Below are 15,483 nucleotides of genomic sequence, written 5' to 3' on the forward strand. Positions count from 1 at the left end.
AGGTTGGCACCGGCCAACCCGCACATGTGCGGATGACGTCCGTTATGCAACGCCGCTTTTACGCGGGCGACAAGGCCTGGCGCGGGTAGATGACGCGGCCCCGATACTGGCCCATTGTCAGGGCCTGTATCGGTCGGGACCGGGGCCGTTCCGCGCCGTCGTGAACCTCGACGGCGTTCACGACGACACGGCCACTTCGGCGTGGGGGTGGAGAATCCCGCCCATGGTATTTCAAAACACAGATGCATCCTGATCATTTTCAGACAGTAGATTTATTGCAACTTCAAATTAAAGAATCAATAGCTGGATTAGAATTGCATCCTATTATCTAGCAAGTGGAGAACACAGCATTGGACAAAAAAAAAAACCATTCAGGTGTTTGATTTGAACCATGATAAATACTGATCTTTAATTAAGTATAAAAATATAGGTTAGACTTTGTTCTGAGAAATTAATTTTTGGATCAATAAAGTGGTAAAATATTCATAAGAAATTTAACAGAAGATGATGTTAGTCATGAGGCATTGAGATTTATCTGCAGAACTCCACTCTGGAATACTAGCAGACACCATTTGAGTATTCTTAGCATAAGCAGGAAGACGGTGTTACATGCAGGTGAAAAGGGACGTGAAACAATGCTAAATTGACATTTTAGTCACTCATACCTACAGAACTATTAAAAGCCTGGATAAGCCAAGCAGGTAAATTCATGTCAAACTAATTTCAGAATTAAACAGCATTGATGGCAGTGGTTTGGAAGCAGATACAATTCAAAGAGGATCTAAAGGACAATTTCATTTTATCCAAAGGTTTAACAGCTGTCGTAGGAACATATGAGTTTCAGTGCCTCAGATGCTCTACAGTCTACCTGCACACTGTCAATCTGTAGATGTTCATCCCTCGCAGCAATAGTGAGAATAAAACATGTACGATGGAATTTTCCAAAACATGTACAGAACAAGGTTATGGGTATCACCACCATGGATGGATTTGCGCTACATTTGCAGTCAGGCACCATTATATTTTTAAATCCCAGTCCTCTCTAGAAAATGTATTTCCAAACTTGGAGATTACGAAGCCAAGCATTTAAGAAAATGAGGTTGAAGAGAAGATTTTAAAAGTCCAGTCTAGCTATCAAGATGTTCCTTTGCCTTTTCTGTCCCTACTGATATTTTGTTAACAGCTTGAAGACAAAGGTTGTCATTTCTAGATTCAGTGAAAGGTTTACTTGCTGGCTGGGTCCAAAGGACAGCACAGCTACAAATTGGAGTAGGTGAATTAACTAAATGCAGTACATGCCTCTCACCTGCATACTCTTTCAGCATAACTCTTAAATAGAAGGCAAACTATCCCTTATACAAGTGCTTCCCTCAAGATGGTGTGTGGAGGATAATGTGGAGAAAATCGATAACTACCAGAAGTTAGTTTTTTTTTCTCTGATAAACCAGCACCACCACATTAGACTAGTTTGTACATCAATACATGTGGTATGGTCTGCTGTTTCCGTGAATGCAAAGCAAGGCTGAGAGAGGGGGCAGGTTACCATGACATATCAGAGATAAATCTTCCATTGAACACATTTCTTCAAATTGAAATCAGCATTGATCCTCTTTGGAGGCAGTTCGAAATTTACAAATGGTAAATATTAGGGGCATCCATAAACATTTTAACACCAAGACAAACTAATCCCGAAATCCTGGCCTCCACAAACACATTAGTTAGTACAATGAAATGAAAAGCAGTCTGGAACAAACCACATGGATCTTAATGCCACAAACCACAACCTCGAGCAGTTAGAATTCAAGCTATATAAAAAGGAATTCACTTCAGCTAAACAAAAAAGTGAAGAATTAGCAGCACATCAATGGGCAACATCCCACTGATCAAAAATTGTAAATGAATGTATAGGTTTACAAATCTTTGGTTCCAGTCCTAGTTTAAATGTTACAAATAAATCAAAACGTGCAAGTGTTTCATCCATCCAATAGTAAATAAAGCCCATCTTTGCACCATCAAGCAGTAGACTTATATATACTCTGAAACTCCTTCTATAGCAGCGGTATCCCTGGGCAGTTCCAGCTGTTCATTTTACTATAGACATGTAGTTGAAACAGACATGCTTTAGTACACATTATCAATGTTTCCAACATAAGTTTGAGGAGCATGCATACTTAAAAACTTGAATGTAGCCTGCTCAGGAGAGCAGTCTGGAAACAACTGCACAGCAACTTTCGCTTAGGAGGCTGATCCTGTAAAGCACTGTACAGCCATTTGAACCGTAGAAGGAAAATCTCCATGAGGCAAGGATAGGGTTGGGTAGTTAAGAATTTCACAATCAATCATTCAGAAATATTCAATCATATTTTCCTAATTTCACTATGAATTGCAAACTGGGTGAATAATGGTTCTTGTGGGGATTTTGCTGCTGGCATGCACCCTGCTAAAAGCTAGCTTGTGCACAATCGTGTTGGCCAAAAGTGACACGCTCAATAAGCAATAAGTGAGAATCCCGATCAAGTCATTCGTTGGAATAGCAGGAAGCTTCATGTGCATTTTGAAGCTGCAGTAATGAACAGAAGCAAGGTTGGTCATTACGTAAGTTAACATGTCATTATATTTAAACCTATTCACCTGGTGGGGCTTTTCGAGCATCACAATACAAACGCAAAAACAGTATTCTCTGGTTTGTGGGAGAAGTTGGGGGGGGGGGGGGGGGGGGAAGAATCAGGGAACACCATATCCAACTATTGTAATGATCATACTTATTTATGCACAGGAGTAAACATCTTCCCAGAGTCCATTTTTTATACCATCATTCACATTTTCAAAATAATGTTTAAAAACTTCCAAGTTTGGCACGTGTAATACTGACACTCTCCCTGCAGTTTGTACTAAGAGTGCATTCACAGTTGTGTGCATCAGTCACCTCTAACGGTCAATATGACTGGTAACTGTACAAAATCCTTTGCTTGTGAGGCTTCGTTGACTCGTTAGTCACCTTCATTGTCCTCCTTTCTGAAAAAAGCACAAATGGTGCTGTAGTGCAGAGATCCAAACAGCAGACTTGATTTTTTTCGTTACTCGCCTGGAGATTGCAAAAAACTTTGCATCTTTCACACAACTTCCCAACCTTGCAAGTTGGCATACAATTCTGGTGTCTTTCAGCAGGTTTTTTCTCCCCCCCTCAAACTTTCATTTTCTTCGCCCACGTTAAGAGCTCCAGCAGTACTTGCTTAGTTTGTTGAAATATTCCCTCATAGGGTGGCTAGAATCCTTGAGAATGAGATGACAACTGTGAGCACTGTCTGTCCAGCACCAAATACCAACGCCTCAAGTGGAGCCATGGTCTTCCCCGCTACCCTGTACACACCAGCCACTGCTGCACCTACCAAAACAGAAAAGAAGTCACAAATATTAAACACTGAATATTAAATTATTGTGAACTAAGAAAGATATTCTAGCAAAATACATTTTATATACATTTTCAAATACAGGCAAGGTTTTCAACCAACATAAATTGTGTACTTCAAAGTTGATAAAAGTCACCAGGACCACCAGATGGGATGTATTGAAGGGTGCTGAGGGGAGCAGGAGTGGAAATTGCAGAGGTACTGGCTACAATCTTCCAATCATCTTTAGCTACAGGTTTGGTGTCAGAGGATTAGAGAGTTCAAAAAAAAGTGCAAGGATAAACAGTTGTTAGAAATGATACTCAGGTACAGAAGTAACAGCCGCAGAGTGGATTTAAATCAGTGCAGATCTGATAAACACAAATTGTGTTTAACTATTTTAATTGAGTTTTTGATGAGTTAACAGAGGGTCGATGAGGATAAAAATATTGTTGATTGGGGTACCTGGACTTCCAAATGGCATTTGAAGTACCACATAATAGACTTGCCAGCAAAAAATATCTAAAAACATCATTTAGATTAATTGTTTATGGTTAACATGGCTTTAAGATAGATCCTACCTGACTAACTTGATTGAAATTTTTGAGGTGGCAATAAGTAGAGTCAAAGAGGTGCATGTTTGATTAATCTGCATGGATTTTAGCAAGGCTTTTGATAAGACTCAATTAGCTCAATGCAGGAAGCAAAAGACAATAGACAACATGTGTTTTTGTGACTATGTCCACTGGATTTCCACAAGGCTCGGTCTCATTTTTTTGTGGTATTATAATCATTAAGATTGAAACATGGGGCAAGACTAAGAGGTCTGCAAATGTATCAAAAATTGGCCATGTGGTTGATGGTGTGAAACAGTGGGCAGCCTGCGGCTCACGTGCCATATGTAGCCTGTTGCGTCTTGCCCACTGTGCAGACGTAAAGAGGAATCACGCCATTACAAAGTTTATTTTGTTTTGAGGATGGCAAGGCTGTGAAGTTCCAGTCATTCAAACAGCATGCCCAGTGCATTCTGGGTACGCACGCACAGGAAGACCGTCGTGTTCAGTGCCAGAGAACACATGGAAGGCTACGCTTCTTGGTCTTGATTTTTTGGCTGTTCTCTGCTTTTTACAGGTTACAAACCAAGAGCTGATAAGTGGATTATGCTGGATAGCTGTTTCTCAGTCTACATGGACATGAATGGCCTCATTCTAGGATTCATTCCTTGGTGTTAATGCTGTGGATCTTGCCAATGGATCAATTATCACCATCCTTCACTGCATCTTCCACCAGGACATCCATTTGTTTTTGAAAAAGCACCTCATCATTCATGAGCTTAATGTTGGAAAAAACATCATCATCATGGTGTTGACAGAAGCTTGGCCATCTCTCCCCGCTTGCCCTACCCAAACTACAATGGTGGCCCTATTGCATCTTGGCCAGTCCTCCTTCTGGTCTTTTAAGCAGCTCACCTTGTTCCAAACTCTTACGTCGTATTTAAATTCTTTGTTCTCTGATGCATGCCAAGAACAAAAAGAACAAAGAAACATTCAGCACAGAACAGGCCCTTCGGCCCTCCACATCTGCGCCGACCATGCTGCCCGTCAAACCCAAAACCTTCTACACTTCTGGGGTCCGCATCCCTCTATTGCCATCCTATTCATGTATTTGTCAAGACACCCCTTAAGCATCTCTATCATACCTGCGAACACCAGTGAGTGAGTCTCCTCCAGCAGTGAGTTCCAGGCACCCACTATCCACTGTGTAAAAAAACTTCCCTCGCACATCTCCTCTAAACATTGCCCCTTAAACCCATGATCCCTAGTAATTGACTCTTCCACTCTGGGGAAAACGCTTCTGACTATCCACTCTGTCCATCTAACTCATAATCTTGTTGACCTCTATCAGGTCGCCCTTAACCTCCATTGTTCCAGTGAGAACAAAGAGGGTATCCAACCTCTCCGGATAGCTAATGCCTTCCACACCAGCCAACATCCTGGTAAATCTCTCCTGTACCCTCTCCAAAGCCTCCACATCCTTCTGGTAGTGTGGCAACCAGAATTGAACACTATATTCCAAATGTGGCTTCACTTAAGGTTCTATACAGTGGCAGCATGACCTGCCAATTTTTATACTCAATGTCCCAGCCGATGAAGGCAAGCATGCCGTATGTCTTCTTGACTACCTTCTCCACCTTTATTGCTCCTTTCAGTGACCTGTACACCTAGATCCCTCTGTCTGTCAATACTCTTGAGGGTTCTGTCTGTGCGGAGTCTGTACATCCTCCCCGTGTGTGCGTGGGTTTCCTCCGGGTGCACCGGTTTCCTCCCACAGTCCAAAGATGTGCAGGTTAGGTGGATTGGCCATGCTAAATTGCCCTTAGTGTCCAAAATTGCCCTTAGTGTTGGGTGGGGTTACTGGGTTATGGGGATAGGGTGGCGGTGTTGACCTTGGGTGGGGTGCTCTTTCCAAGAGCCGGTGCAGACTCGATGGGCCGAATGGCCTCCTTCTGCACTGTAAATTCTATAAAATTCTGCCATTTACTGTATATCTGCCACCTGTATTAGACCTTCCAAAATGCATTACCTCACATTTGTGCGGATTAAACTCCATCTGCCATCTCTCCGCCCAAGTCTACAACCGATCCATATTATGCTGTATCCTCCTAGTCCTCACTGCTATCCGCAATTCCTCCAACCTTTGTGTCGTTAGCAAACTTCAGATCAGCTACATTTTACATACCAAGGTTTTCATTCCTTGGTCTGTACCAAATGACTCTTTCATGCGCGATATCTTAAAACCTCCATCGCAACTCAATAAGTCCTCATTCAGAATCATTATTCGCTATATAAACGATCCTATCCATATTTGCGACTATCTCCTTGACCTTTCCCCTCAACTGACCTCGCTTATTGTGCTAATCACAGAAAAAGCCATCTCAAATCACTTTCTTCAATTTGTCTCCTCTCGCATCTCCCTTGTACTTCCCAACACCCCCCTCCCTCAAGTCACTTAGAACAGCACTTGTTTGGAGTTGGTCCTGTCTTAATCTCGCAAGTTACCTTGATAGGGGCCAATCACAAAAGCTGCTGGAGCTAATGGTGGAAGTTGATGACAACACTTTGGGAGGACACGTTGCTAATTTCTTTGACATGTGTTTTTGAGTGCAATTCATTTGTTTTATCATTAAATAAGAAATTCAGGAGATTCTCGTTAATCCAGAGCGATGAGAATGTGGAACATGCTGTACAAGTAGCAGTTTGAGATGAATTGAATAATTTAAATGGGAAGCTGAATAAACACATGAGGAAAGGAATAGAAAAAGTTATGCTGGTGGGTTTAAATGAAGTGGGGTACAAGGAGCCTCATGCGGTGCGTAAAAATTGTTGAGGACTATTTGGACTGCACGCTTGCTTCGGTGTATATTTTTACGTCATTTTAAGTAGTAGGGTTGTGGGGTCCAACCCCACAAATATAAATCATGTGGCTACAAGAGCAGAGGCTGGGAAATCAGTGGTGAGTAACTCACCTCCTGGCTCCCCAAAGCTCGTCCACCACCTAAAAGGCACAAGTCAGGAATGCGATGGAACACACTTACAGCTCCAACACACTCAATGCCTTGTAGGGGACCAGTGGAGGTTCAGACAAATTCTCAAGAATGAAGGGCTTGTCATTTGAGGAGCGTTTGTGCACTCTGGGTCTGTACTAGATGGAGTTTAGAAAGATGAGTGGGGGGAGGAATCTCATTGAAACTTACAGAATACGAAGAGGCCTAGATGGAGTGGACATGGAGAGGATGTTTCCACTAGTAGGAGAAACTAGAATCTGAGGGCACAGTCTCAGACTGAAGTGACGATCCTTTAAAACGGAGATGTGGAGGAATTCCTTCAGCCAGAGGGTGGTGAATCTGTGGAACTCATTGCCGCTGAAGGCTGTTGAGGCCAAATCACCAAGTGTCTTTAAGACAGAGATAAATAGGTTCTTGATTAATAAGGGGATCAGGACTTAGGGGAGTGTCAGGAGAATGGGCATGATAAACATATCAGTCATGATCGAATGGTGCAGACACAATGGGCCGAATGGCCCATTTTGCTCCTATACATCTTATGGCCAACACCATCCAGGACAATGTAGCCCGCTTGCCTGGCGCCCCTTTCATAAACATTCAATCCCTCTATGACCGACGCACAGTAGCAGCAGTGTGCATCATTCATATGATGCACTGTAGGAACTCACCAAGGTTACATAGGCAGCAACCTCCAAACCCATGACGACTACCATCCAGAAAGACAAGGGCAGCAGATACCTGGAAACACCACCACCTTGAAGTTCCCCTCCAAGTCACTCACCACCCTGACTTGGAAATATATTGCTGTTCCTTCACTGTGGTTAGGTCAACATCATGGAACTTTCCTAATAACACCAGTGAGTGTGCCTTCACCTCAGACTGCGACGGTTCAAGAATGTAGCTCACACCACCTTCTTGAGAGCAACTAGGATGGGCAACAAATGCTGGCCGAGCTAGCGAAGCCTACATCCCATTAAAAAATGAATACAAATATAAATAAAAATGATCTCTGTCCACTTTTTGATTGGGCCATGTCATGTATGGTACTTGTGTCAGTGTTCTTGCTGGGCCTGTGTGTCCACTGTAGGGGAGTCACGTGCCCAATAAATGAACTGGTTCTGAAGGGTTTCTGGGATAACCCAGTGCTTCCATTAAACCATCTATATCTGGTGCTCAAGTGGGATCTTTTGTTAAGCATCCAATGAGCTAGATGCGTCTCAAGTGCTTTGATTTCCTTTTGGATCTGGACATCTTTTGCGTGGGTACTGGATCATAGGAAGAGGAATTAGGTCATTGAGCCCCTCCAGCCTGCTTCACCATTGAAAGAGATTATGGCTAATCTGTGACCTGACTTCATATACTCTCCTTTGACCCATACCGCTCAACATCTTTGGTTACACAAGTCCACATATCTAGCATCAACTGCCATTTGCAGGCAAGTTCCAAATCTCTCCCACCCAATGCCTGGAGAAGGGTTTCCGGAAAAGTCTGTCTCCTGCCACCCACCTAAGTTCCTAATCAGCTCAATAGTTTTCCTTTAATTCAATGAGCTTTATCTTTAACCAAGTCTCTTGTTAGGGACTATCAAATATCTTACGGAAATCCATAGATAGAAGTCGCTTAGCAGCATAGAAATTAAGAGTATGGCTGAAACAAAGAAATGCAGTATAAATTGTTGTTCTATCCCAATGTGAGTGCAAGATGAAAGGCCTTGACAGCAGGTCTCTTTTTTCAAGCAGTAAACAGATTTGGTCAGATTTGTCAGGCATGACTCACCCTTTACAAATCCACACTCGCTGGTCTTTGACCAGCTTAAAATTTAAACATGCTCAGTCAAGTTCTGGCAATTTCCTGATAGCTCAAGGAGAGGTGGCAGGCTCCGCAGGAGGCCTCATGCGTACCAGCAGTGTTTGTCATTCGAGGACCTGCCGGACCAGGCATGCCATCAAGACTCCGGCTGTGCAGGGCACCGTACAGCATATCTGCACGATCATGGCGCACATGGAAACGCAGCGGTATGGGGGGCCACACCCTCTCCTGGTGGCCGTCAAGGTGACAGTCGCCCTGAACGTTTACGCCACGGAGCCCTTCCAGACGCCAAGAGTGGACCTGTCGAGGTCTACGTTCTATGTTCTATGTTCTATGACTGGTGCATCCGCGACATCACTGAAGACCTGTATGCCCGGTCAGCACAATATATCAAATTTCAATGTGGATTGAGCCCATCAGGATGCCCAATTCACCATCATCGCCGAGATTCCCCAGGTATAGTGAGTGATCGAGGGAATTCACGTCCCCCTACAAGCACCGGCCCATGATAGACTGGTCTTCACAAACAGAAAGGGAAACAAACAGAACAGATACTCCATGTATGTGCACAGCTGGTGTGTGGCCATCATGCACGTCTGCGCCCGATACCCGGGCATAGTGGGCGAAATTCTCCAGAAACGGCGCGATGTCCGCCGACTGGCACCCAAAACGGCGCAAATCAGATGGGCATCGCGCCACCCCAAAGGTGCGGAATGCTCCCCATCTTTGGGGGCCGAGCCCCAACTTTAAGGGGCTAGGTCGGCGCCGGACGAATTTCCACCCCGCCAGCTGGTGGAAAAGGCCTTTGGTGCCCCGCCAGCTGGCGCGGAAATGACATCTCCGGGCGGCACATGCGCGGGAGCGATAGCGGCCGCTGACAGCATTCCCGCGCATGTGCAGTGGAGGGAGTCTCTTTCGCCTCCGCCATGGTGGAGACCGTGGTGGAGGCGGAAGGGAAAGAGTGCCCCCACGGCACAGGCCCGCCCGCGGATCGGTGGGCCCCGATCGCGGGCCAGGCCACCGTGGGGGCACCCCCCGCCCGGGGCCAGATCGGCCCGCGCCCCCCAGGACCCCGGAGCTCGCCCGCGCCGCCTTGTCCCGTCGGTAAGGTAGGTGGTTTAATTTACGCCAGCGGGACAGGCATTTTAGCGGCGGGACTTCGGCCCATCCGGGCTGGGGGGCGCCGCGATTCCCGCCCCCGTCGAATCTCTGGTGCCGGAGACTTCGGCAACCGGCGGGGGCAGGATTCACGCCACCCCCCGGTGATTCTCCGACCCGGCGGGGGGTCGGAGAATCTCGCCCAATGTCTTCATCCTGGTACACTCAATGGTTCCTGACACCTTCGACTTGCAGGTAGGCGACAGGAGTCAACCGGTGTGGTCGTGGCTGATGACACTTATTCGGAGGCCACAGGCCAATGAGGAAAGCTGCTACAACGACACCCATGCAGTGATCAGGGGTGTGATCGAGTGGGGCATCAGCATCCTGAAGATGCTGTTCAGGTGCCTGGACCGCTCTGGAGGGGCACGCCAGTATAGTGTTAGGAGTCTCCCACATTGTGGTGGCCTGCTGCATCCTCCACAACAGCGTGTCGGATAAGGAGGAACACCAAGCCTCCTCTGAGGAGGAGAATGAGGGATAGGATGGGCAGGCACAGGCGGCCGAACAACGTGCGCGCGTGGGCCGCTGCGCACGGGACGCCCTCCTACTTCACCAACTAGGGGGCCTAACCACCCCCACAGCCCTCCCACCGCTGACTGACCACCCCCCTCTGCCCCCCCCTCCCCCTTTGCAGCCATAGATGAATAGTTTATTTTGCACAAATGCCCATCCAATTTCTTTGTGAAGTTATTTTTTAAATTGAAAGAAACTGCAAAAAGTTGTGGCACAAAGGACAGGGGGGGTCCTTGTTCATCAAATGCAGAAAGCCAGCATACAGGTGCAGAAGTTAATTGGAAAGGTAATCAGAATGATGGCTTTTATTTCAAGGATATCTCAAGTATAAAAATAACAAGGTGTTGCTGCAACTGTACAAGATTCTAGTGAGGCCACATTTAGAACACTGTACAGTTTTGGTCCCCCTATTTAAAAGGAAAGGTACATCATCACTGGAGGCAGTACAGAGGAGGTTTACTAGGATGATCCCGGTTATTGAGGGACTACAATATGAGGAAAGATTAAACAGATTGGGTCTGTACTCCTTGAAGTTCAGAACAGAATGAGAGGTGATATGATTGAAACATACAAAATTCTTAGGGGTTACACAGGGTGAATGTCAGGACGATGTCGCTACTCATGGGAATGTAGGACCAGAGGGCATAGTCGCAGAATAAGGGGGTGCTCATTGAAAACGGATTTGAGGAAGAGTTTCTTCTCTCAAAAAGGGTGGTGAATCTTTGGAATCCTTTACCTCAGGAAGCTGTGGAGGCTGACTCAGAGAAGGATAGGTTCAAGGCAGGGAAGGATAGGTTTTTAATCAGGAGGGGAATTAAGGGTCACGGACTTAAAGCAGCAAAGTGGACTTTGAGTCTCATTAAATGGCGAAGCAGGATCGAAGGGTTGAATGGTCTACTCCTGTTCTTATTTCTTGTGGTCGGAAACCATTCTGGTCAATTTCCTCTGCAACATACCCAGCATTTCCCAGCTGGACTGACAACATACTCTTTAAAGGAAGTTCTCCTGAACACATTTCAGAAATTACGCCCGCCTGCTGTTCCTTGAACATGAATATTTGGGTAAATTTCAAACATGGAGAAGCAGTACTATGAAAACTGATGGGAGTTACGGGTTGACAAGTCTCCGGATCCTCATGGATGTCATCCTAGGGTCTTAAAAGGGGGCTAACGAGATAGCAGGTGCATTGGTGTGAATTTTGCAAAATTTGCTAGATTCTGGAAAGGTTCCATCAGACTGGATAACAACAAATAAAACCCCTCTGTGCAAGAAGGAAGGCAGAAAAATGGAAACTATAGGTCAGTTAGCTTGACATCTGTCATGGGAAAGGTGACACTAAAGCTGGGCACTTATAAAATCTCAAGGTAATCAGCAAGAGTCAGCATGGTTTTGTGAAAAGAAACTCATGGTTAACTAATTTATTGGAGCACGCGCGAGAGACAGAGCGAGAAACCCCCTCTCCAGCACTGGCGGTGATTCCAGAACCCCTGGCAATCAGAAGCAAGGGGGGCTGCAGGAGACAAGCCCACAGCTTCTAGGCAATAAACAGCAAACAACAACATTGTACTAACAAGCATACAACTTCCAAACATGAAACATAAACAGGCAACAACACAAAAAAGCATCAGCATTTTACACTACTTTCAAACCGGGAGCAGTGAATAATAACCAGCACAATCAGGGGCGTCATTCTCCGACCCCCCGCCGGGTTGGAGAATCGTCGGGGGCTGCCGTGAATCCCGCCCCCGCCGGTTGCCGAAGTCTCCGGCACCGGATATTCGGCTGGGGCGGGAATCGGGCCGCGCCGGTTGGCAGGCCCCCCCGCTCAATTCTCCGGCCTGGATGGGCCGAAGACCCGCCGATAAATTGCCTGTCCCGCCAGCGTGGATTAAACCACCTTTTGAATGGCGGGACAAGGCGGCGTGGGCGGGCTCCGGGGTCCTGGGGCGGGGCAATCTGGCCCTGGGGGATGCCCCCACGGTGGCCTGGCCCGCGATCGTGGCCCACCGATCTGCGGGCGGGCCTGTGCCGTGGGGGCACTCTTTCCCTTCCACCTCCGCCACGGAGGCGGAAGAGACTCCCTCCACTGCGCATGCGTGGGAAACTGTCAGCGGCCAGTGACGCTCCCGCGCATGCGCCGCCCGGGGATGTCATTTCCGCGCCAGCTGGCGGGGCAACAAAGGCCGTTTCCGCCAGCTGGCGGGGCGGAAATTCCTCCGGCGCCGGCCTAGCCCCTCAATGTTGGGGCTCGGCACCCAAAGATGCGGAGCATTCCGCACCTTTGGGGCGGCGCGATGCCCATCTGATTGGCGCCGTTTTGGGCGCCAGTCGGCGGACATCGCGCCGTTTCAGGAGAATTTCGCCCCAAGTCACCATTAAAGGTATCTTGACACAAGTTGTTCAGTGGAATAGGTCCACCACCCCTCCTCTCTGGCAGTACAGGCATCTGATCACCTGACACCACTGTGGTGATCTTTGGGAGGGATTTCCAGGATGAAAGGCGTAGTGATCTCAAAGTCACACAAAGCTCTTTTGAAGAGCTAAACTAATTTTATTAACACTACTAAATTTGAGTTTGACACTTATTCTAAACAGCAAACATATATTTATATAATTAAACCACACTCACTAACACTATCGCTATCTACTAACTACTAACTATAATAGCTTAACTAGCTCTGCAATACACTTTGAACCTTGGCTCCTTCAGCTCTAACCTAATCTCCTCCCAGAAGCCCAAGAACGAATGCAATATATAGTACTGTCCCTTAGCTCCCTCTAGTGGCTAGGCTTAACATACCATAAACTCTTCACATGCTGTACATTTGTATAATATTACAACCACTCAGTCCAATATCACAGGAATAAAGGAGGCAGTAGCAAGTAACTCACACTTCCAAACATGAAACAGTAAACAATCAATGTCAATAAACAGTCAACATTACAAATGTACCAGCAAACTGCAAGAGCAGACCCTCCCCCATCCTCAGCCCTGTAGTAGGCCAGTCAAATCCTCCTCTTGCCTCACTCCAGTTCAAAGAAGAGGGCAGCAAGGAGCAGACACATAGTCCCAGTTGCAGTAGCCACCTTCCTTCCCCCCCTCCCCCTCCTGCAGTTCCAGCAGCAGAGAAACCACACAAACACAGAATAGCAGAAGGGGCAAGAAAGCAGCCCTTCCCAGTCTTCAGTCCGGTAGCAGGCCAGCCAAAACCTTCCCTCGTCTTACTCCAGGTCAAAGAAGCACAAGGGGTAACAGCAAGAAGACCCACAGCCTCCAGATAGCAGCAGTATTATCTGAGTCACTACTCCTCCTCTCTCTCTGACACTGAGAAAGCACCCCTCTGCCTTCCTCAATCTGGTAGCAGGTCAGTCAGTACCTCCCCATTGACTGGCCTCACTCCAGATCAAAGAAGCAGAAGGGGCAGCAAATAGAAATTACGCCGCAAGCAGTTTGCTGCTGAAAGTAGGAGCATGTAGAGGACATAACTTGCAGCCACCCGGAGCTTGGGGAATGTGAACTCCCCCAATAAGGGGGCAGGGCAATCATTAACCTTTCAGCTGTATAAATAGAGCTGGACAGTATGGTACCGGCTAGAGAGAGAACCAGTAGTGAACCACTGGTGCTGTGTAAATATTGTTATAAATAAAAAATACTCGTGCACACAAGGAGGAGAAAAGTGTCATGATCTTTTCATAAATGAAGTCACTCACCCCTCTTAACACTCTGGTAATCCTCCTCTGTATACTTTCTAACACTCTTACATCTTCCTTTGCAACATGCGCTTGGAGAGGAGAGCGACTGTCCTTGCCATCAAGACACCATTTGATTAAGTATGGCGTCTTTGCACATTCTCCCCGTGTGTGCATGGGTTTCACCCCCACAACCCAAAGATGTGCAGGCTAGGTGGATTGGCCACACTAAATTGGAAAAAAATAATTGGTACTCTAAATTTATTTTTAAAAAGTATGGCTTCAAAGAGTCCTAGCAAAACTGCAGTCAATGGAAATTTGGGGGAAACACTCCACTGGTTGGAGTCAAATTAGCACAAAGGAAGATAGTTGTGATTTTTAGAGGTCAATCAACTGCTTTTTAAAAAAAAAAATTGTTCAGGGGATGTGGACCTTACTGGCTGGGCCAACATTTATTGCCCATCCCCAATTGCCCCTGAGTGGAGTGGTTTTCTAGGCCATTTCAGAAGGCATTTTAAGAGTCAATCACATTGCTGTGGTCTGGAGTCACGTGTAGGCCAGACCAGCCAAGGATGGCAGATTTCCTTCCCTAAAGGACATTGGTGAACCTGAAGAGTTTTTACAACAATCGTTTAATGGTCATCATTCGACTTAAATTCAAGATTTATATTGAATTCCAATTCCATAATCTGCCATGGGACCCCTGTCCCCAGAGCATTACCCTGGGTCTCTGGATTATCATAGTGAAAATATCACTATGCCACTGTCTCCCCATAACTCTAGGACACACTGCAGGAGTTCCATATGGTGTTCCTCAGGGAAGTGTCATAGGCCCAAACATCTGCAGATACTTCATAATGACCTCCCTTCCATTTAGGTCAGAAGTGAGGGTGATCGCGGATGACTACACAATGTTCAGCACCACCTGCAACTCCTCATTCTGAAGCAGTCCATGTCCAAATGCAGCAAGATCTGGACATTGTCCATGTTAGGTTGACAAGCGGCAAGCAACATTAGCACCACACAAGTGTCAGGCAATGACCATCTTCAACAAGAGAGAATCTAACCAACGCCCCATGATATTTAATGGCATTACCATTGCCAAATCTCCCATTATCAATATCCTGGGTGTTATCATTGACCAGAAACTGAACTGGATTTAGCCATGTGACTACAAGAGCGGGTCAGAGGCTAGGAATCTTGTGGAGTGTAACTCGTCCATAATTTACAGGGCACATGTTAGGAATGTGCTAGAGTACTCTCCACTTGCCTGAATACTGGACGAGTGCAGCCCCAACACTCAAGAAGTCTGATACCATTCAGGACAAAGCAGCCTGCTTAATTGGTACTCCATTA

At 46.4% G+C, this 15,483-nt stretch overlaps 1 protein-coding gene across 1 annotated transcript in view; it reads right to left on the reverse strand.

Moving 5' to 3' along the window:
• Window positions 1-253: 253 nt before the first annotated feature.
• The window catches only part of tmem170b (transmembrane protein 170B), an 87,224-nt gene continuing 71,994 nt past the window's right edge, over window positions 254-15,483 (reverse strand). Inside the window, exon 3 of the mRNA XM_072509581.1 lies at window positions 254-3,385. Coding sequence (XP_072365682.1) covers window positions 3,255-3,385 — 131 coding nt within the window. The 3' untranslated portion in view covers window positions 254-3,254. The remainder of the gene's footprint in view (window positions 3,386-15,483) is intronic.

This window comes from Scyliorhinus torazame, chromosome 6, assembly GCF_047496885.1.
Source record: "Scyliorhinus torazame isolate Kashiwa2021f chromosome 6, sScyTor2.1, whole genome shotgun sequence".
NCBI classification, from domain to species: Eukaryota; Metazoa; Chordata; class Chondrichthyes; order Carcharhiniformes; family Scyliorhinidae; genus Scyliorhinus; species Scyliorhinus torazame.